Genomic DNA, 23,206 nt, shown 5'->3' with positions numbered 1-23,206 from the left:
TGGATGGAAGGGCTCTAATCAGAAACCATATTGCTCCAGTGTTGTCAGCTGCACTGGCTGCCATTTAGTTTCTGGGTTCAATTCAAAGTGCTGGTTTTAAGTTTTCATGCCCTGAATAGCTTAGGATCAAAATATAAGGACTCTGCCTGTGATCTACAAGTGGCTGCTGATGCCCTGCTCTGTGTCTCTGCTCAACAGAGGTGAGCCCATTGAGTATGCAGGACAAGGGGTCCTTTCAACCATGGACCTCCAAAGTATCCTCCAGGAGATCTGTCAAGCCCCTTTCTCTTGGCTTTCCAAAAACATCTGAAAATACTTCTATTATAGAAAACATTTGCTGCTTTTATTCTCTGAAGCTGTTTTATTCTGCAGATTCTACTGGTGGCTTCTTTAGCTCTGGTATTTTTAAGCCTTTGCTGTTTTTATTCTGTCACTGGCTATTGTTTAAGATCTTTTAGATTTCTGAAATCAGTTTATAATTTCATGCTGCGAGCCTCTTGGTGTGCTATTTGTATATCAGAAAGGCAAATATAAACCCTTTAAATAAATGCACATAGACACAGAGATTACTTACCTGTCCAGTGTGTTCTGTTTCATCCTTATTAATTAGGTACATCAGAAAAAATCTGAAAAAATTACATGAACACCGTGTTTCAACTGCAGAATTCTATTGCATGACAACATTGATTTAGTGTAAAAAAAATCCTTATGACTATGTTCTTTGCATGCAGGGTCATGGAGCCACAATCACCAAGAGGCAAAGAAAAAACTAAATGATACAAATTATTCTCTTTTTTTAAAAAAAAATGGTGACCTGATAGACATTATATACCTGCTCTTTCAAAAGGCCCTTTGACGAGGTACATCACCAATAGACTCCTGAGTAAGTTTAACTGTCATGGAATAAGAGGACAGGTCCTCTTATAGATTAAAAGCTGGTTACATGACAGGAAGCAAAAAGCAGGAATAAGTGAACAGTTCTCTCAATGGAAGGAAGTAATCCAGTGCTATTGAATTTGTTCCTAAATGATCTGGAACTGGGGGTGAACAGTGTAGTTCCAAAGTTTGCAGATGACACACAATTATTCGGGATGGTGAAAACCAAGGCTAACTGTGAAGAGCTCCAGTTCAGCGTAGGTAAGTGTAAGGCAGGGCACACTGAAACAAAAAATCTTAACTTCAAGTACATGATAAAGGGGTCTGAACTCGCTGAGAGCAAGGGGGAAGAAACCTTGGGATTGTAGTAGATAGCTCAATGAAAGTGTCAACCCAGTGTGCTGCAGGAAAGGGATTGAAAACAAAATGGCCAATACTATAATACCCCTGTATAGATTTATGGTTTGGCCTCATTTGGAATACTGAGTGCAGGTCTGGTCATCATATCTCAAAAAGGACATTGCTAAGATGGAAAATGTACAGAAGAAGGCAACCAAGATGATTAAGGGGTTGGAGCGCTTTTCCTATGAAGAAAGACTGAAGTGTCTGTGACATTTTTGAGTTTAGAAAAGAGATTAGTAAGGGGAGAAATAACAGGGGTTTCTAAAATTGTGCATGGGGTAGCGAGAGAGAGTGGACAGAGAGAACTTGTTCTTCCTCTCCCAAAATATTAGAACTTGAGGGTATCCAATGAAGGTAATAGGCAGTAAATTAACAATGGACAGAAGGAAATAATTTACACAATGAGTGAATAAAATGTGGACTTTGCTACCAGGGGATGTAGTGATGGCCACAAACACACAGCTTTAAAAGGGTATTAGGTTCATGAAGGATAGGTCTATTAGAGGCTACCAGCTATGGTGACTAAAAGGAACCTCCACATTCAGAGGCAGGAAACCTCTAAATACCAGTGCCAGAAGGCAACATCAGGGGAAGGCCTCAGCCTCTCTGTCCTGTTGTTGGCCCTCCATTATAATTGGCTGGCCACTGTGTGAAACAGGATGCTGGACTAGGTTGGCCACTGGTCTGAACCAGCTGGGCTGTTATTATGTCCCATCACAGGAGTCCTACTTGGAAATTTATTCCATCATTTTTATCCTCAAGAAGGCAGAATAGAGAGCTACCCTGAACTCAAATGAGCTCAATGAATTCATTATGAGTAACATATAAGATGAATACCCATTGACCATTGCCAAAGGCAAAAGACAAGGGAAGTATCTAAAACCATGGATTTCATGCCAGCCTATTTGCATATCCCAAGCCATCTTAACCACAGACGAACTTTCTTTTTTCACAGGAGCACTCTCCTGTTCAGATTCTTATCTGCTCCATGAATGTTCACAAAGCTGATGGTGGCACTTACAGCACACATCCAAAGCATCCACATTTATCCTGTATAATGTGGTCATCTCTACTACAGGGTTTCAGGGATGTTTGTGCTACTGTTCACTGTCTCTCAAAACTTGGTGTCATGGTCATCACCTAGATGAGCTTCCTCATCCTTGTCAGCCACAGATTCCCAACCTGCCATCTGTACAAGTTCCAAAAACCACTTAACAAAACCTTCCTTCAAACCACTGGGTTGGATCCAGCAATTAATGGGTGCAGGGCTAGCAGCTCTTTTGTTCTCCTTCCTCAGAAGTCCTTTTTCAGCTTGGGAAAGTTTGCTTCCAGGTTTGCAGGACCATGTGGACTAATAGCTACATGGGCCAGAAGACTGCACTGAGGACTTCCACCAGCAGAACTCTAGTGACAGAAGGAGAGGGACGAAAGGAGTGATTTCACCTCTTTTGCAATGCAGTCCTCCAGCCACAAGGTTTTTATTCCATGTGGGTCATGTGGACCTGGGACTTTCCCAGGGTTAGAAAGAACTTCTGCAAGGAATGAACAATCCCCCCCCCTTAAAAAAAAACAACCATCTGGACCAGAGCCTTCCACTGTTAGATTGTCGAATCCAGCCCACGGACGCCAGTTTCCCTTATGTAACTGTCATGTCAGCCAAAAGGATATCAGAAATAGGGGCTATTCTGGCCCACAGGAAAACATACCTTGGTCATAAAGGTACACTGTGAGGAAGAAAGTTGGCCCATGTCAGCCCAGATATGTTAAGTCCCACATCTCGTTTCAACATCCTGAATGCAATAAATGAGTGTATTCACACATAGCACAGCTACTTCAGCAGCCAAGGCAACAATGCTCTTGTAGAGGACAGCTGTAGGGCGTATAATCTTCCTCTTCTACTTTTGTTAGGCATTATAAATTGGATGCCTTTGCCTCTGCAGAAACTGCCTTTGAGTGATTTCACCATCTAAAATACTAGTACATGATTTTATGGGAGACAGGGTGTTATAATTTGGGTGTTAAACACGAAAATGGTTGCTGGCTGTCCCTATGTACTGCCCTGTTCACCTTTTTCCATACAATTACATGCTGAAATACATAAATGCTTGGAGGCATTTATTTGTGGTACCTGGCTTTCCCCCCTTACACAGCTATTATCTATCTCTAATTATCTGAATTACTGAACATCTCTATTTTTTTTATAACTATAGCCACGTGTCTGCACTGTTCTGTTTTGGCAAATTACTTGGGCTGCAACCTAACAGAGGAATGGGCATTCAGTCAAAGCTTTCTTTGAAGAGTTTTCTTTTAAATTTCATCAGCTTCCACTGCCAAAAAACCAAGCTGCTTTTGCAACTTCCTGCTTGATTATTTGTGAAACTTATTTCTGGATATGTGATTGATCTGAGGCTTTCATTTGTAAACTTTTAAAATTCATAAACAAAGACAAGACATTGTCGAAGGCTTTCACGGTCACAGTTCATCGGTTCTTGTAGGTTATCCGGGCTGTGTGACCGTGGTGTGAGACACTGTTCTTCAGTGTTACTTCTCTGAAGATGCCTGCCACAGCTGCTGGCGAAACATCAGGAAAGAAAGAAAGAAAGAAAGAAAGAAAGAAAGAAAGAAAGAAAGAAAGAAAGAAAGAAAGAAAGAAAGAAAGAAAGAAAGAAAGAAAGAAGGAAGGAAGGAAAGAAGGAAAGAGAAAATACCAAGACCATGGTCACACAGCCTGGATAACCTACAAGAACTGAAAGACAAGACAAATCATTTTAAAATAAGCAATGACTTTTGGTCAACTGAATGTTAACTCTTTGGCAGGAGGACACCTCCATTAGCTCACATGATTCCTACCAGCACATGGGTATGTCTCCCCCATCTTGGATCGGTATGCTTAGAAGTTTTAGTTTGGGCCGTGGAAGGAAAAAAGGATGGACTATTTAAATGTTACCTCTCTGAGTATTTTTATAAGGGCAGTTATAGAGCTGAAAGAGAATGGACATATACTTACAAGTAGTTGGCTAAGTTGTGCTCTTGCAAAGTATGCATTTCAAACCCATGTGGAATTGTGTCAAAATAGTCATTGCCAATTCCGCAAATGAAACATTTTGTCTAGAAATAAAAATAAATTTTAGTCAAATTTACCTGGTACCATGATTTAACTTAGATACTTATTAGGAAATGGTCTCAATATTAAACAAAGCAAAATATAGTATTCTTATTAAAGTACCTCCATGTCTTCTTTGACTTGCTCTTGCTGATCCCTCAATTCACCAAAAGCATCAATAATTAGACCTAGCATTCGAGTGAAAAAGAAGGCATGAGTTTAGAGCTGACATTTTTTTAAAAAAAAAGAACACAGCATTACACTTTTACTGTTTGTACCCCTCAGATATTAAAGTGTTGTAACATGTTCAAAAAGTGCTTTACTTGAAGGCCAGATAAGGAAACAAAGCATGACTTATATGGGAGGGATTGTGGTGAAGAAATATGTCAGCTGTGAGCAAAGCAATACTGGGGGTACATAAAACGCTATATTGTGAGGTGGGTATTGATCCATACAGGCACAATATTTATGGACACTATTTCAAGAGGGTTCAGTGCTAGAAAGGGGAACTACAATTGGAGATTCCTCTTAGGCAACAGAAAAGAAGAAAGAACGGCAAAACAAAGAAGGTGAGTATGGAACATGGATAGTTGAGAGGACTAAGGTGGAAAGTATACCTTAACTATCAGCAAGCTACAACCACTTCTTTAGACCTGATGGTGTGTGGGGCAGATGTAGAAGTATAGCAAATACAAGACACTTCCATTCCTTGTTTGTTCCACAACACCATCACATCTGAAGCTGCCCTCAAAAGCATGTATCACCCAGAAATTCCAGAAATTCCTTCCTTAGTAGCCAGCACTGAGGGTGTTGAGCACGATGTTATGCAGCATATCATGTGACATTGAACAACTGTTCGAAACATGGTAGTTATACCATTGTTAATAAACTTGAGGGAGGCAAGAACATAAAATAATACTTTTAAAATTATAACTTTACTTAGTACTGTGTGACTATGAAATGGATGGCCAGTTCATGAATGTTTACTGAGTCTTCCACTGTCTGCAGCTCCGTTATAGGACTACGATCCTGGCTAATGAGAGCAGGAATGTCTTATGCTTTTCTTTATTTACACTCTGAAGATGGTCTTTTTAAACTTTTTTCTTGAATCCCGTAATCTTCAATCTTTTCAGACCTGGTATCCACCTTTAACCAAAACGCATCATCATCATCTTCATCACTACCACCACCACCACCAAGATGCACAGGAAAGGAAGAAGATGAGATAGAGTTATGAACTCACTGAAATCAGGGCCAGGACCATGGACAGCAGACCCAGAAAGGGACAGGCAACACAAGACAAGCACCAGGAGGTGTAGCATAGAGGGACAGAAGCCGGCACAGACAGTTTCAGAGCCCCTTCCACCAAAAACAGTCTCTTCTACCTTCTGCATCTCCTCACATAGCATAGCCTGGCCCAGCCACACCCCATCCCTCCAGTCATCCTGTATTCCTTGCCTGAGCTTCTGTCCCTTACCAGCAAAACATCAGCTGTCTCACAGAAAAGGGCTTTAATTGTAAACACTGGCTGTAGGCCTGGTAGGGTGGATGGTGGGCATGCTAAATGGTATGAAAAGAGAAAAGGCACATGAGAGCTTTTATGGGGGGGGGGCGCTCCACACTTCAAGCATGTTCATGAAGCACGGGATGACTAACGGGTGTGGGTTGGCAGGCAGGATGAGGGACAGGAAGAGAGAAGGCACAACAGTGTTCTTTTTGTGTGTGGAGATGGGGGGAGGAGTTTGTGCACCTGCTGGTGCTTAAAATGAATCCTTTTCATTGCTGAGTGACCTCACCATACTGCTATCCTTTCTGCATGTATATAGAAACCAGGCAGGAGACATGGTGCCTTTGCTCTCTGCATGCCCACTAGTGGAGGTTCTTCAAACAAGTAGCAAAAAATGTTGGCTCCAAGGATGTTCATATCCCAGCTGGTGGGGATTCAACCCACCTAAGAGTCCCAAGAACACCACTGTTCTAATCTTATTCCTTAACGGTGCTTGGTTTTATGCCACTGATTATAAGCCTGTTACTAGGAAAGATGAGTAAAATCCATATTATCTTAGCTGTTAAGTCAACATACCTTGAATGATGGCCAGCAAGATGACAATGACAAAGAAGAAAAATGTGATATCAAACACGATTCGATACATTTCATAAGGGTCTCCTGCAGGGTCTTCAATTTCGTCTCCAATACCACCACCTGCTCTTACACCCACATACATGTGGAACAAGTAACACTAGGAAGAATAAAGTACTAAATTAAACCAATTCAACTGCTTTAAATTTTTTTTTTTTGCTGCTACTACATCCTGCATTGCATTCTACAGAATGGAAAAAAATTCAACAGAACGTAAGGCCATGTTGTATAAATGCTAAAGACACACTCCAATAGCATGCTTTTCATGCAGTTCCCATTGATTGTATTTGAGTTAGTACAGGAAAACCTTCTAGTGGCCTATAATCCACTTCTTGTGTTGTGCTGGGATAGCTTTCGGAATTAAGGCCATGGAGAATTACATGTACATGATACATGTTTTTCTCTATTATCCATAATTTGGTGAAAGAAACTTGAGCTAAACACATCCATGCAACCCATGGGAATGTGAACAAGTGGAATGAATGCTGTATTAATAAAGTCATTTCTGCATCCTTAGGAATTACTCCAAAAGCCACTGCCTGCATGCAAGCACTTTTTAAAAATAACAGTTCTTTCTTTGTTCTAATCCCGCCCCCAAAAACCCTTTCGTTTGAACAATTGCAAAATCTCAAATTTTAATTATTCCCAGATATTTTTAAAAGTCTGCCAGAAATTCTTTCAAATAAATTGGCTGATTAAAATCAATGTTTACAATTTAAATAAATTCTTACAATGTTAAAATCAAATCCCAGAAATGGTCCATTCGGCTAAGGGGGGTGCATTTCATTAGCAGGCATGATTGACAATATCCAGCTTACAAATCGTTTTATTTTCTTTGATAAGACATGTTTAAAATGCAATTTATTGGACAAAATACAATAACAACAAACTAATGTGCATGTGCTTGCATCAAAGGAAAAATACAATAGGACGGATTTTATCCCCCATCAACTGTGAAGACTTGTCTTGAATAAGCTCTGCATGTTTCTGCACATAAAAGGATAACTTGCAACTCTGGCCTGGTGGGGCTGGGGTGGGGGGAGTATGTGGCTGAATTATAATTGTGAAGGTAATTGATCTATTGGCATCAGCTGTTACTTTGCACTGGTCAGCTGGAACTGGGAGACAATAAAGCCATCTCAGTTAGTGATTTGTAAGCTCTATACATCTTGGGAGGCATTCAAAATCTGAGGGGACATTTGGGATTTTAGGCTGGCCCTTCTCACCACTCACAATGGATTCTGACAGCAAGTGAAGGAGAGATATTTTAAACTGATCACCCTGCACTGAGGATAAAAACCCAAATTTCTCACACGAGCCTTTTCAAAACTGGCACACAAAAAACTGGAGTCAAACCTAACATTAAGGAGTTGGTTGGTGGCCATCACACATAAAGGTCTAATTGAATAAAAGCTTGAGATGCTAGTAACATTTCCATATAGGTCATCAATATACCTATATAACATTGTCTTATCTTGATGGTTTTAATATCATTAAAAAAACTTGTTTATTCGTTCTGAGTATCTGCCACCTCAGATCCTCCCAGGACCATATACTGGTTGAAATCCTTTGAGTTATCTGTTAATTCCACTCCTTTTCTGCTCTTTTTCAAAGATGGTTTCTGAGTTATAGACCATCCTCCTCAAGGAGGTACAGCAAGCCCCCATACTGTTTGCTTTTCATATGGAATGCAACACTGTTCTCTGTAAGCAGGCATTTTGCAGTTAATTTCACAGGGAAGGTCATATTTTGAGAGAAAGTTGTATAGTTGAGTTTTTTCTTTCTTTTGTGACTTTGATTGTGTCTGTTTCCTGTCCAGCAGGGTGGGTTTTTTTGTAAACTGCCTGGAGTTACTGCATGATGGAAAAAGCAGCTTATTAATATTGCAATAAATAAATGAGGAGGGTATTCACTGATAAGTTATTTGGGACACCATAATGGATTAAAAATGACTGCCTTATCTAAAGACTTGTGAAAATCTATGGTGGACAGTCAAGGACGTGCAAGCAAGAAGATGACAATGATCCTATAGTCTGTGTTATACGAGTGGGGGGGATACATAATGAGTAGCTGTTAAGATAAAAAAAGAAAAGCATTGACTGGAATTAATATTAAGGCAAGCTACAAAAAGTGCCTGGTGCAGTGGCAGAGCATCTGCTTGGCATGCAGAAGGTCCAAGTTCAATCCCTGGCATCTCTGGTTAAAAAGATCAGGTAGCAGGTATAGGAAGGACCTCTAGCTGAGATCCTGCTGAGCTGTTACCAGTCTGAGTAGACAGTACTGACCTTGGTGGACCAATGGTTTGATTCAGTGCAAGGCAGCTTCATGTGTCCATGTACCTACCTCTAGTGTTAACATAGGAGTTATATATAAATGCACTGTATTGGTAAAAAGGTAAAACACCGGGTCATTACTGACCCATGGGGTGATGTCACATCACAATGTTTACTAGGCAGACTATGTTTACCAGGTGGTTTGCCATTGCCTTTTCCAGTCGTTTACTCTTTACCCCCAGCAAACTGGGTACTCATTTTAACAACCATGGAAGAATGGAAGGCTGAGTCAACCTGAAACCGACTTCCATCAGGATCGAAATCAAGTCGTGATCAGAGCTTTGACTGCAGTACTGCAGCTTACCACTCTGCACCATGGGGCTCTGTATTGGAGATGCCTATATTTTGGGAAACTAATCATTTGCCACTATGCCAGCTTGCCTGTATATGCACTTTGGTTGGCAAGGTGTGGCTAAATTAGAGACTGCAAGCAATTACAAGTTTAGTGTGCACATCTCTTGTTTCTAGATGATTATAATAAACACAATGCCTGACCTATACTTTTAGTATAATTCCTTCAAAAAATCCCAGACATCCTGGTTTGGTTAAAATATAATAAATTAATTAGCACAGGTTGTAGAAGCTGCACACCTGGTATTAAAAAGGCTAAGATAAATGAAACTAGCTTTGGATATTTGGGATCTTGCCTCTGTATTACACCAGCCACACACGTGTCAATCCGAGAAGATGATTTCACTAAATGTAGAGTAGGGTGTTCCCAGATTAACTGATTTTCAGCCTGATCAGGAATAAGTTGGTCAGGATTTGGATCAAGTGACATCTAGCAAATGCACTTAAAATATTCTACTTTGACTTGATAGCACTGGAAATTACAAACAGAACTGGCAAACCTTTTCATCAATTTTCATTTCACATAACAGTCACTTGTGAAAGACAATTTTTTCTAGTTTATTTAAAAGTTTCTTAGACTTGCAGGATGACTGAAGCACTCTCCCTCAGGAATTCCAAATACCAATCGTTTGTGGCCCTCTCCCACCTTTGGTGAGAATTTTTTTATTAGAGTTTTAAGAAAAGTAGTATCAAATACAGATACTGTACAGCCACAATGCACAGCCCACACTATCCCCACCTCCACAAGTCTCATAACTCAGGAGTACCTTTGCTAGGGAGAGATTAGGGAGCTGTAAAGGGGTCAGAGGGAGGGGCAAGAAATAATTCCCTTGTGTGAGTTCTTGCTTTGCATGTGAAAGAGGGGGATAATATCCACCAATTCCCTCTGTGCTTTACCCAAGTCTATTCCACTGAAGGGTCCTCAAACCTCAGAAGTAGCTTTTTTTAGGTCACAGGAAGGGCAAAGGGGGATAAGCAACAATCCCTTTCACATCTGAGGTGGTTTACATCCAAGCCAATATTTGTGTGATTTTAAACTTTTGTCTGTACAACATTAGTATTTTACAGCTGAGTCCATGGTGGTATTTCTGGTTTAAATTCTTTCAGTGATGTCCTCCAACTTACTGTCATCATGTCATCACACTTCATGTCTGGTTCATCCTCATCTTCACTCTTGTTATAGAATTTGCGGAAGAAGTTGAATGCCACCACTGTGTAGAGGTATACCACTACAGCCAGGAGTCCAACAGTCAACACGAGCTATGCACAGCCAAAATAAAACATCACACAGAATTAAAAGGCAATTAAGGACTGAAATCTCTCTCAATGTTTACGAATTACCTAGAATACCTACACAATAAATCTGAAACATCATGATTTTTTAACCTGGTGACATTATCATAATATATTTTGGATGGCATACCACTTATAATATTTCAAACAGGGTTTCAGTACATAAGTTCTTCTTGATGCTTAGAACAACACTGGCCAAGTGAGCCAGTATACAGGCTTTAAATCACTCCACAAACTGGTTCTTATCAATTGATAAGTCGTTCATGTGGAGTAGCTCACCACATGGGGCAAGTTTCCCTGAGTGGAAGCTGGAACATGTAGATTGGCTCTGAGGTTGTCCTCTGAAATGCCCTTTTCAGCATTACTGATTAATGCCTACAGTGGGTGTGCATGTATGTGTGTGTGAAAATACACACCAGCATCAGGAAGCCAAAATGACTAAACTGAGACTATCGTATTTTGGTCACATCATGAGACAACAAGAGTCACTGGAAAAGACAGTCATGCTAGGAAAAGTTTAGGGCAGCAGGAAAAGAGGAAGACCCAACAAGAGATGGACTGACTCAATAAAGGAAGCCACAGCCCTTAATTTAAAAGATCTGAGCAAGGCTGTCAAAGACAGGACATTTTGGAGGACTTTCATTCATAGGGTCGCCATGAGTCGGAAGCTACTTGACGGCACTTAACACACACAAAACACTGTTATTTTACAGACTTATTAATCTGGCTCTATCCCATCATTCGGCGAATAGAAAATGTCACTATGCAGGACAATCACATGAAGAATATGACTAAAATAGTGCAAGATACAGTCTGTTCAATACATGGGAATAAGACTGGCTCAACTGCTTGCTAATCCAACAGCAGGGCAGCCACTGGTGAAGTCAGCTGACTTGACATTGGATTCTAAAAGAGGCCGAAGTTCAACAAATAATACCAATGAATAGGCTTAAGCATACTTAACACTGCCTTTGACAACTAAACAATTTATAATTATTTTTAAATGCTTGATGTAAACAAACAAAATTGTATTTCATGTTGATCAGAAACGGAAACTGACATTTTACTTATGGGTAAACAGCGGACAGTTTTTGTTGTACAATGTAGATGAAAAGCATATAGGGGTACAACAGCATAATAACATGGTAAATCTCTAAATATGCACAGCAGTGTTAAGAAGGATATGGCTTCAGTCCAGAAAATGCAGCTGTGCTCAAGCCCCTTTTCAATCCAGTGGCCCTGGGGCAAATGGAATGCTTCGAGGCTGAGAGATGCTGAGCCAGTGTTGTCAAGTACAGCTGTTAGTTAGGATGTATCACATTACCTCCCAGAACTTCAACTGCAGTAGTTTGTTGCTGGGAAATGCTATTCTTACCACAACTAGTGAAACTTGGATGAACATTGGGAATATGGTTTGCAGGCTCCTGCGTCATCACTGATGCTGAGCTAAACGTTCCCTTGCCCCCCTCCTCCCTTCCCCCAAGCATCTTATTATGCAACAAGCATCACCAATAGGGGACGGGAGCAGTAGCTGACAGTGAATTGCCTCACAGCAAAGATTCACACATGCCCAGCAGTGAGTCAGTCTCTCCCTTGAGGTTTCTGCTACTCTCACCTGGAGGAGAAACTGACAAAGGTTAGAATTTTCCAAGCTTTTGCCTGAGTCTGGTCAGTTTCAGCTCCCATGCAATCTACCAATTGAAGGCTCTTAAAGAAAGGAGCAGGGTGAGCAACAGCAGAGCAATCTATTCTCTTGGTATCAAGGTTCCCCCTGGGAGCAAAGTTTTTGTTTAAAAATAAACTTTATGTTCCTGTCTGTGCTCGGATGAGCTGAAAAAACATCAGTGCTAATCATTGCATGTAATAGCTCATCTTATTTTTATGGAAATCTATGACCTTGGTGAAATAAGTTTTATCACTATGAGAAAGACAGAGAATTGACAAAGTGCAGAAATGATGGAATTAAACGCCGTTATTCTGACAAAGTAACTAGAGTGGGAGGGCAGCCAGAACCACATATGAATTAGCAACAGCCAGCTCCACCGAGAAGGAACAAAAGGAATATACCATTTCCCTTGCAACTTCTGACATTGACCCTGAAATTTTTTGCAGACATTGAGAGAAGAAGGAAAATAGAATACAGGTGTAAACGTAGGGAAGAAGCTGTATCAAATTTCACATTTTTAATCAGTATAAAAATGGTTTCTCAAGGATGTGTTGGTGTCTCAGGACAAAGAAAAGGCCAGGAATGGATTGGAAGAGGATGGATGTTGCTCTGACGCAATAAATTCTGTAGGAATTTAACAATGCATAGAGGGCATCTGCTTTTAAATGCCGAGACAAGACTGATCACTGAGCCAAGATGGATGTTACATTAAAAGACTGTACAACATTCAGGAGAGATTTTGGATGTTCTAATACAAATATCTTTTTTCAAACTCAAAAATGGAAACATGTGTAAATAACAATATTTTCCCATCACCTGAGAGAAGAGGTGTTACTCTTGCCTTGAAGTGGACAGTGGTGCATCCACTTCAAAAGAAACCTATTCTGGACCCAGGAGAGTTGAATAACATCCAGTCTCAAATGTACCATTCTTATTCCAGAGAAGAGCCTTCATGTTGGCAAGATTATTAAATGCCTTTCCATCGGCAGTGACTCATGGCAGATTTCTTTGTACACCTCACAATGCCCGACTATGCGCCTGTGACGCAGGAGTCCCTGACTCTTAGTCCCTGTTCTTAGAGGGATTTTTTGTTTTGTTTCAAAATGAGGGAGCATTTGGTGCCATTACTTGTAATCTGTAGCGGTATAGTCCATTGATGGATACATCACGTGAAGTTGTGGATAATATATAGCATCCCTAAAACCTAGCCTTTGTATACGCTTACATGACTAACACAGTATTTCTTTGACATTTCAGGTTCATTGACAGTAGGACTGTTTCGTTGAGTAGGTGACTTACTGTGCATTCCTGAAGGTGGGGCAGAGTTGGCTTAGGAGTTGATGTGATCCCGCAGCAGCGTAAGTGCCCATTTTCTGGAGATAATGGGCACTTACGCTGCCCCAGGACGCCATGCCACAGGGACTCAGGCTCCGGCGGAACCTTCCACCAGCATTCTCCCTGTGCAAATCCCTATGCCGGCATGCTGGGAGGCATTTCCGGGGTGTTCCAGGGAGCGGAGCTGCTTTTAGGCAGCTTCCCAACCCCTTTCTCCCTGGAAATGCCTCTCGGGATGCTGGCAGTCTTGCACCAACTTTTTAGGCTGTGCAGGCTCGCTTTCCCCTATGTGTGTGTGGAAGGGGGGGAGAGAAGCCTTTCCCCTTGATTTTATTTTGGAAAAAGGCTTCCCCCCCCCTCCACGATGGCCAGAAAGCCTCTGAGGAGGCTTTTCAGCTGCACCATCCCCAATGCTGAGGTTCGCCGTCCCCCTCAGGAATGGGTTCTTACAGTGCCACCCTAAGCAAAGTTACATTCTTCTATTGAAATCTATTGAAGTTAATGGGCTTAAAAGGGATCATTTCTGATTATGATGTCATGGTTAGTTTGATAGACATGCATTATAGTTACTGGAAACTTACCTGTTTGCCATTGTGAGTTACAGAAGACAGAATGGTACGCAGAGTCTTAAACCCCATAGCAATATCAAGCAAGTGAGCAGCAAAGAAGAAGTTGTTGTAGTGGCCGAGGATGGACATAGTTGTGTACCAAGCTAAGTACAAGAAGGACTGAAGAAAATGTTGTCAAAGAGAGAGAGAGAAAGAGAAAGAGAGAAAGAGAAAGAGAGAGCGCTCTTAGGTATTCCAGGCCAAATGAACAAATGGGAGTTGCATCAGTCAAGGTGTTGTTTTTTTGCAATTTTACAGAGTGATTTTATACACACACACACACACAGAGTATATTACACATTGCGACTTCTTTGCATTGTAAATTCCCAGTAATTAACATTGATATCAGAGGTCTGAGGGTACAAGCATGTTATGTTTTGCTGTATTTTTGGGTCTGTGGAGTGCATGCCAACACATTAGACTTTATGCTGACAGCTTAGCCTCCTAAATCCCAGATATCCCTTTCCTATATTCTGCCACCACCCAGAGAATGTGAGTATATTAAGTGGCTGCTCTAGGCAAAGCAATAATTCTCTTCTTGAACACAGGATGCATGAGTGTGTGAGATAAGGAAGGGATCTCACCTCCCTTTTCTCCTTCAAAAGGTAGCGTGAGCTTAAGCAGCCAGCATGTCAGGGAAGTTACTCAGAAATCAACGAACAAATTGTAACATGGTTTGATTCTATGCACACACAAACGAATGGGGGAAAACTAAGTGGTGAAACTGCAGAATGCAAAAAACAAAGGGAAAGAGTACTGTTTCTTGGTATCTAAAACACAAGGCTTCAGAATTCTCCCCCCTTTGATCGGGGTCACTTTTCCCATACCAGGCATCTGGCCTTGGCAAAGAGTGGCAAAAGCTTGCTCCTTGTTGCCCTTTATTTCAAGGGTCCCTCAGAAGCAGAGGGTTCCTTTTTGCCACAGCCAGAGAGGAGGGGGCTCATTCAGCCTTCCCGCCAATTATTTTCTCATACTCATAGGGCTCTTTGTATACAGCCCCTATAGTGCAAAGTGCAAAGGAATTGGGTGGGGTGCAAAGAGGAATTAACGGGTGTCAGACCATAAGAAATTCTCCACTGGTCTCCCCCCCCCCTGCATTTACTGTTGTCAGGTTATTGGGACAGATTGCTGTGACATCTGTATGCTGATTTTACCACTCCACCCCTCCCCTGGCCATCTGAGATGTTACATGCTTTGCTCATCTCTGTATAATAGAGTTTGTGGTTCACTGAAAACATGTGACAAATATGAAAATATTTTAATTTTTCTAAAAAACATAATGGATTGAATTATGAATATATTTTTTCATGGAGCTGCTGAACACTTCTTAAACTTTCAAACAAGTTCCTTTTTAACAGTACAGTGCTTACCACAAGTTCTGATTTTAAGGGGGACTGTGAAAAGTGGTGGGGTTTTTTTGCATTTTCCAGAAAATTAGCAGCCCAAAACATCATAAATGCATGAAAATACTGCAATGAAGCCATTATTGTGGGGCAGCTGTTTTGCTTAAAAAATGGAGCTGGCCCATCCTCAGGGCTCCAGGCCCTTTGTGCAGCCTATATGTAGGCTCAGGGGCGGCCTGCCAGTCAGGCCAAGTGGTGAAGGTGGAGGATATAGTTGGGCTGGTGTTGCCCCGCCTCCGTGGTCTACTTAAGGCCACACTGTCTAGCAGCCTGGCCTTGTTCTCAGCACAGTGGACCCTACCTCCCCGTTTCATGGTTTGTTGCTGTTTTCTTTTGTCACAGCTCAGGCGGTTTTGGCATCGGGATGGATCCAGTTTGGGGAAGATGAGTCTGTGTACGTGCCTTCCTCCTTTTTGGGGACTCCCATAAGAGATCTTGGGGTGGAGCCTACCATGGATTTCCAGCTTGGGGGCTGTTGTGTAGTTCCACTCCCAGGTGGTGATTTCTGTCCTAATGGAACCACTGGTTCACCACCACGGTTGCTACCCCAACAGTTGGGTTGGGGATCATTCAATTGAATGACAGGGTGGTCACTCGATGCCTGGATCTGTCCTCATGCCTCGCCAAATGCTCCTTTCTGTTGTAATCAATAAAGCTGTGGCCTTTTACAACCCATTTTCTCTGTGTTTGAACTTACTGATTTATCATTTTTGTGGCAAAACTGCATCTGCCCCTAGGACTGCAATACCTACAGTTTACACACCATTAAAAACCCCAGTGAATAAACACTGTAAATGCACTGGAATCAGGGACTATTTCTGGTTATGAAGTTCAGTAAAGAATCGTGCAAACATAACACTACACAGGCACACATGTGCAGAGATAAGCAGAACAGTCTTTCTGTTTATCTGAGCACATGCACCACATTTGTTGAATGTTATTCCCATACTACATCTCTCCCCTTCCTCCACATGCTGAATAACAAATAGATTTTAAAATGCTGGTGGGATTTTAAACACCACTTGGGTCATGCTTTGTAAGAACTGACCTCAAGAATAAACACATGAACACATGAAGCTGCGCTTCTACTGAATTAGACCCTTGGTCCATCCAAGTCAGTATTGTCTACTCAGACCGGCAGCGGCTCTCCAGGGTCTCAGGCAGGGGTCTTTCACGTCACCTACTTGCCTAGTTCCTTTAACTGGAGATGCCGGGGATTGAACCTGGGACCTTCTGCATGACAAGCAGAGGCTCTCCCACTGAGCCACAGCCCCTCCCCAATTTCTTGATTGGAGCCTTTTACGCCTGTTACATGCACTACGGTCTAGTTTCAGGTTCTTACGTACCTCATTCAAACTTCAACAGTTCTCTAACTTTTAATGTGAAATGTAGGGGTGCTGCTTGCACCAAGGACCTGTGGGCAGATCCACCTTGTTCAGGAATTCACGTTGGCCCAGTTCACACTAAAAATTGTACTTTTGATAAGAAAGGATGTATGAGCATGAGGGTTGTTCCTTATTCACACCAAGCCCTGTGCAGCCCAGCTAAAAGAATAAGAATGCAGAGATATTTTTGTAGAGAAATATTGTATACTTACATTATCCGTAAAGACTACACCAAGCTTCCAGATATGGTACTTGGCATCAATAGAACCTAACCTAAAAAAAAAGTCAACATTAATATCAGTATTCGTTATTTGATTAAAACATTCACATATTTTGTCACATTTTGTGCTGGCTATTTGTTTCTCCAACACTAAAGATATTTTTGGACTATTGTGGAGGTGTCAGCGAGGGCGTCCAGTCGAGCCCCGGATAAGCAGACTCCGTGTCTCCTTCCCACCCACCCACCCGTTCTCTTTCCTTTGATCGCCTGGCATTAGCATTTCAATAGAGATCCAGGTGAGATCTCTGGCACCGTGGAACAAATGCCTGGGAGCCCAGTGATCGACCGGCCGCTTGCTAGTCAATCTCACCAGGAGGTTTAGTAGAGGGCAATCACCGGCGAAGATTTCCTTACTGTCACCTTGTATCCTTTTATATTCAAAACAACTCTGCTGCACCCTTTCAGGTCCTACCGCTTATGTAATCAATTGTATTGTATGTTCCCTATAAAGATGACCACTGTTTCCGCAATCCGTATTCCAACCTTAAGTTTGTTAGATATCCTGAACCCGTTTACTTTCTTAATAAAACTTTAAACTCTCTGCAACGTCTGGAGTGAAGTTTACTATTGCTGAAATGCAATGAGGTACTGAAGTCTGACAGGAGGTGTGTTGGCTATATTCTGAAGAAATGGAGAAGTACATTTTCCAGCTCTTATGGATGAACTTCAATAAATGTTAGCACTGTATTTTTGCTCAGAATTGTGCATAGTGTATGTTGCTTTTTGCCTTCCCCAAACTGCTGACTTGTGCCAAATCACTGTTTCTGGAAAGAAAATTCAGAAATCCCTTTGAATGTTATGATTAGAGATGTGGGAGAAGTACTGGGATGTACAATGATTTTACATCCTCATAACTTCTGAATCTCCTCTCATTCTGCTCAGTTCTCTGATGTTCTGCTTTCTCTTGTCCGAGGATAACTAGGCACATTACCTTATGGGGTGACATTATTTAAAAGACATGTCATTTTAACCCCAAAGATCTAGCAGGGTGGGGATCATTACACACTGAAGTCCTATACTTTTTAATGTTACAACTCAATATTATAAGCTACTTGAAGTCTTATTTTTTAATGGCCTAATATTATAATCTGAAATATTTTTTAGCACAGGGAGCAATGCTACTTAGCAGTTCAACATCAAGAAATGATGCTGCTGTGGTGAACTGGCCAAGAACATCGCAACATGGTTACAGAATTGCTAGCAGGCGAACAGTTTCAGGATTACATGAGATCTGGTGGCATTACACAAAATTTGCCCAAAGGAGCATGATAGGAGTGGGACTGGGCTTGACTCACCTGTGCAACATCTTAAAGGCTTTTTGACCATCAGAGAGCCAACTCTACACACTACTGTCTGGCAGTAGCTTGTTTCTCATAATGGCATTTCTACTGACAGGCATCCAGGTGGATTTGTCCTACTTGCAAAGTATAGGATACTGCTGATAGCTCTGTTAGAACAAACTATTTGTTGTTTATTCTGCCCTTTTGTGGAGCTGAGATCACCACAAAAGGTCCCCACTCCACCATCAGTTTTCTCATCACAACCTATCTGTGAGGTAGGGTAGGCTGAGAGAGAACAGCTGGTCCAAGATCTCCCAGTGAGCTTTATGGCAGAGAGGAGGTCATGCAATGTCCAGCATAGTAATCACTATATCACAGTGGTTCTCAAATGTGCTGCACTGTTGGAACTGCATGGATAAACAAGAGCTGGGTATGCTTTCTTCTTTTATTGATATAAAAGCAACCATCCCATGAAGATTTTCCATCATGACAGAAATATTGAATTCATCTTGAAAAGCTGCTTGTTTTGATGTATTATTTTAAAAATGAATGTTTTTGGAATTCTTTGTTTGTCTCTTCAAGCATTCTGGTGATAGAGCTGGAAAACCAACATCAGTTTTGGTTAAACATTAAAGGCCAACCCATACCATGAAAGAAGAGATGCCTCCTCTAGTTCAGTATGTTCCACTGGACTGAAGTCAAGAGCATTTTTGTCCAGACCTAAGAGTTCTGCGATGCGTTCTGCTCCATATAAATCACCGTACTTGTTGATCACCTATAATGGGAAAGATGTAAGATACTATCAACTTTAATTTAACTAGTATTTGTCAGAGCTCTTAAAATCTCTGCATCCCAGAGTTGATACTCCAAGAACAATGACAGCTCAGACAAGGGAAAAAAGACATTCAAAAGTTGAAGAAACATAAAAAGCCATTACCTGAAAGCGTGTCTATAATTTAAAGTAATTTAAGGTATTATGTTTTTTTTCTCTTTTACAAGGATGTGCATCCCAGAAAAGACAAAGGCTGCAAATAAGAACTATGTATGACAGACAGCAAAGAGAAAAAACAAAATCTGTAGCTGCTCAGCAATGACACCAAAGTGTCATTCCCTCTAAGTAGACCACAGCTGGCATATCCTAGTGTTATGATCAAGTTTAACAGGAATGCAGTGAAGTAGCCTTGCCTGTATGGGCTAGTTCAGAGTGGGGAGAGAATTCTGCAGCAAAATGGCTGTTTTCATTTTTGCAGAAACAGTGCAATGCACGCAGGAAGACAGCAAGTCTCGTGTCAGCTGTAAGACCAGAATGTTATATGTGGATCGGGTTCTGAGGTGCCCGCTAATGGAAGAAAATCTCCTGCTGATTCCTGTCGCGGTCCACCAATACTCAACTAATTGGCAGGTGGCAGCAGGCTGGCCGAAAGGGAGGAGTGATTGGCATGCATGCGCAATGACATCACTTCTGGCGCGATGCCACCGGGGGAGACCACTCTATCACTCTCCCCAAAATTCTATGGAAACCATAGAGTTTTTGGGGTAAGCACTACAGCGTCCCTCTGGTGAGATTGCCGGCACTTCTGCATTGCACTGGATGTGACGTCATCACGTGCATAGGCCAATTGCTGCACCTTGTACTTGTCCCCCAGATCTCCCGCTGGTTGCTAGGTGTGGAAGTCAGAGCCCAGCACAGGTCTAGACTTTACCCACTATCCTTATCACTCTAGCTTTATTGTATTCTACTAAAGTTCTTTAAGATGCCATGAACTTTTGAAAGATACAGATCCAAATAATATATGTATTACTCACTCTCTCTCTCTCTCTCTCTCTCTCTCTCTCTCTCTCTCTCTCTCTCTCTCTCTCTCTCTCTCTATCTATCTATCTATCTATCTATCTATCTATCTATCTATCTATATACAGAGAGAGAGGAGAGAGAGATCCAAATATGGAGATAGACAGATCCTAATAAGAAATATATAAAATAGCAGGAAGATGGACCAGGGCCTCCCATATCAGTTTGCGGCTCAGTGGTAGAGCATCTGTATACAGAAGATCCCTGGGGATTTTAAAAGAGTTAGTTAGCAGGTGATGAAAAAGACCTCTGTCTGAGACCCTGGAGACCTGTTGCTGGTCAAGAGTAGACAATACTGACCTCGATGGATCAATGGTTTAGTTCAATATAAAGCAGCTTCATGTGTATTCTACTCGTGGAGGGAGAAGATCTAACAACTTAAAGATCTGATATGTGATTTGTAAAGTAGGGAGGCAGTCCAGAAGATAATTGTTCAGAGTTTATGGCCACTAGCAGCCTGTAAAGGACTAGAACATACTCTGCAAGAGAAACGAAGTCACACCAGCAAAACATTAATCCACTCCTCTCTTCTGCATCAGGAGAACACTGTGTCACAAATATGGCCAGATATACAGGGGAACAACTGCTGAACTTCACCGAAAAGATCACGGAAGATGTTTCTATATACCAGAAAGAGCTGATCTAGCTTCTCAGCCTTCCCCCACCCCTGTCAAGTCACAGCTGACTTATGGTGACCCCGTAGTGTTTTCAAGGCCTCTTAGCTAAACATGCCAAAAAAGGGAGCTTAAAGAATCAGAATAGAATAGCCTTGAAGAGGGGAAATAAATAAAGAAATAATACAATAATGTGGCCTTTTGTAGATTAGGAATCATATAACCCATATAGATATTAGATATGTGTTGAGGCCTGGGTGTATGTGTCTGAGAATGGCAAGGAAGTCCTTCTTCATAAAAGCAAATATATTGTTCAAGGGTGGGGTATATTGGTTGAGGGCCAACAGATGAGAAACTTGTAATCACTATTTTTAAATAGACTTTATGACAAAAATCACAAGAATGAACCATTTTTTACATATTTTAAGAAGATGTTCTAGTGTAGATAATTTTGTATAGTGTTTGAAGTTATAATTTAGTCAGCAAAGACTTATCAAATGGGACAGCCAGCTATTGTTAAGAGATGATTATTAAAACCTATAAATATGGGAAGCTGAATTGATCGGGAGCTTCTTCTTCTTAGAAGGGGCTCCTTGCCTGTGGCCTGCTTATCTCTGGGCAAGATATTTTTATAGACTCATGTAATTGATCTCCTTTAATTATCTATGTAGCAGTAACGGATGGTATAATTTTATACTAAGTTAGTTAATGTTAAATATGCAAAACAGTTAAATTGTAATAAAGGTTTAAAATGGAAATTCTCTAATAGTATCACTTGTGTACCATACCCATAACGAAGGTAAAACATTGCTGAGGTGTACCTCTTGCTGGGAATTAAATGACCTAATATAGGACAAATATGTAGATGCCTAGGACTTCTTAAGCGCATGTCTATGTCTGAATCAGGCCTGAGAGTCTTCCAGAACAGTTGGAATCATAAGGTAGTAAAGGCAGGAAACTAAGCAGAAGTGTTTTTCAGGGGATAAGGAACAGGATCAAGATGCTAGGCACAAAGCAGTCAGAAGTATCTGGGACAGCAAATGAGGCAACAGGAAGCTGCCTATCAACTTGGCAAACTGCCCCCAATTTGTAAGACTACAAGGTATGGATGCAAGGTATGGACTTTTCAGGGGATGGCCAAGTCCAAACCAGGGATCATAACTATGGCTCCTGACATCATCATTCCCCTTCTAAATTTTAGCACTCCTCTCCTAAGGATGACCAGCATCAGAAAGCAGAAGAATGTTATACAAGAAGTGTACTATACATGGCAGTAAGCCTAGGAGGGCTCCGTGCCACCTCCTCAACCCAGCATGGGTAGGATGGGCAATTGTTAGCTTGGCTTTCCTCAGTATCAGTTTTCTTAGCCCACTGGTTAAATTTTTACCCTTAAGGAACAATGATTTTTCAGTTTATGAACCCTGGTGACCTTTTAATCCTAGCTTTAATTCCAGAGTTCTCCCCCTTTCACATACTGCAACAAATATACCCATTTAAATACTTGTAGCTTTAAGAACATGTTCACTTTGGAACCTTGACAATAATTTAATGAGCCTACCTTCCGTTTCACAAACTTGTCCCAATAATTGTTAGGGAAAGATCTGTAGACGTAAGGGAAGTACAAATTAATTAGGTAAAATGCAGACAAAAGTACTTTCATTACATTAATAATTTATTCTACTTTAAATTAGGTCCATGTTGCTTGATCTGTAAGCAGAGTTTGCTGTCATGTAAATAGAGTAAATTTCCGAGGTTGTGAAGAAACCATAGTTCTCTTGCAATAACTAGGTGTTTTTCCCCCTGATGTAGTTACCCCATCATCTGTAAATTGGTGTTTAGACAAAGTCACACTGGCTTTTTTTATCCATCACTACATTGCATAATGTGGACTTATAAAATTATTCTCTTCAGGATTAATTCAGTTTATAGTCTCGATGGCTCTCAACATTTCTGAGGGAAAATAAAGTAGCTCTTTTCTGCAAAATACTCATTAACCTTTCAAAACATTAATTTTACTACACTTTAATCAAAATTTTACTTCTAACTACATATTCTTTACACAGTGGCAATTTTTTTTGAAAGAAAAAGCTATAACAAAGATGGCATCAAAACTGTACTATAGCATTTTAATTCATTTCCCTCTCCCCAGTCTCTCTCTCCTCCACAATATTTTACATGATTTTGAATGTGTTAAAAACCACTATATAGGAGGCCCGTGGCACAGAGTGTTAAGCTGCAGCACTGCAGTCAAAAGCTCTGCTCACGACCTGAGTTTGATCCCAACAGAA

General features: G+C 41.1%; 1 protein-coding gene across 1 annotated transcript in view; it reads right to left on the bottom strand.

Annotated features, from left to right (window-relative positions):
* Positions 1 to 23,206, bottom strand: part of RYR3 (ryanodine receptor 3) — a 336,967-nt gene that overhangs the window by 1,015 nt on the left and 312,746 nt on the right. Inside the window, exons 94-102 of the mRNA XM_056852142.1 lie at positions 22,477 to 22,519; positions 19,103 to 19,230; positions 17,108 to 17,168; positions 14,081 to 14,227; positions 10,331 to 10,465; positions 6,465 to 6,621; positions 4,505 to 4,569; positions 4,286 to 4,386; positions 575 to 626 (exon numbers count right to left, since the gene is read on the bottom strand). Coding sequence (XP_056708120.1) covers positions 575 to 626; positions 4,286 to 4,386; positions 4,505 to 4,569; positions 6,465 to 6,621; positions 10,331 to 10,465; positions 14,081 to 14,227; positions 17,108 to 17,168; positions 19,103 to 19,230; positions 22,477 to 22,519 — 889 coding nt within the window. The remainder of the gene's footprint in view (positions 1 to 574; positions 627 to 4,285; positions 4,387 to 4,504; positions 4,570 to 6,464; positions 6,622 to 10,330; positions 10,466 to 14,080; positions 14,228 to 17,107; positions 17,169 to 19,102; positions 19,231 to 22,476; positions 22,520 to 23,206) is intronic.

This window comes from Euleptes europaea, chromosome 6 (genome assembly GCF_029931775.1).
Source record: "Euleptes europaea isolate rEulEur1 chromosome 6, rEulEur1.hap1, whole genome shotgun sequence".
Classification (NCBI taxonomy): Eukaryota; Metazoa; Chordata; class Lepidosauria; order Squamata; family Sphaerodactylidae; genus Euleptes; species Euleptes europaea.
The sequence above is the reverse complement of the archived record's forward strand: the minus strand, read 5'-3'. Positions and strand labels throughout refer to the sequence as shown.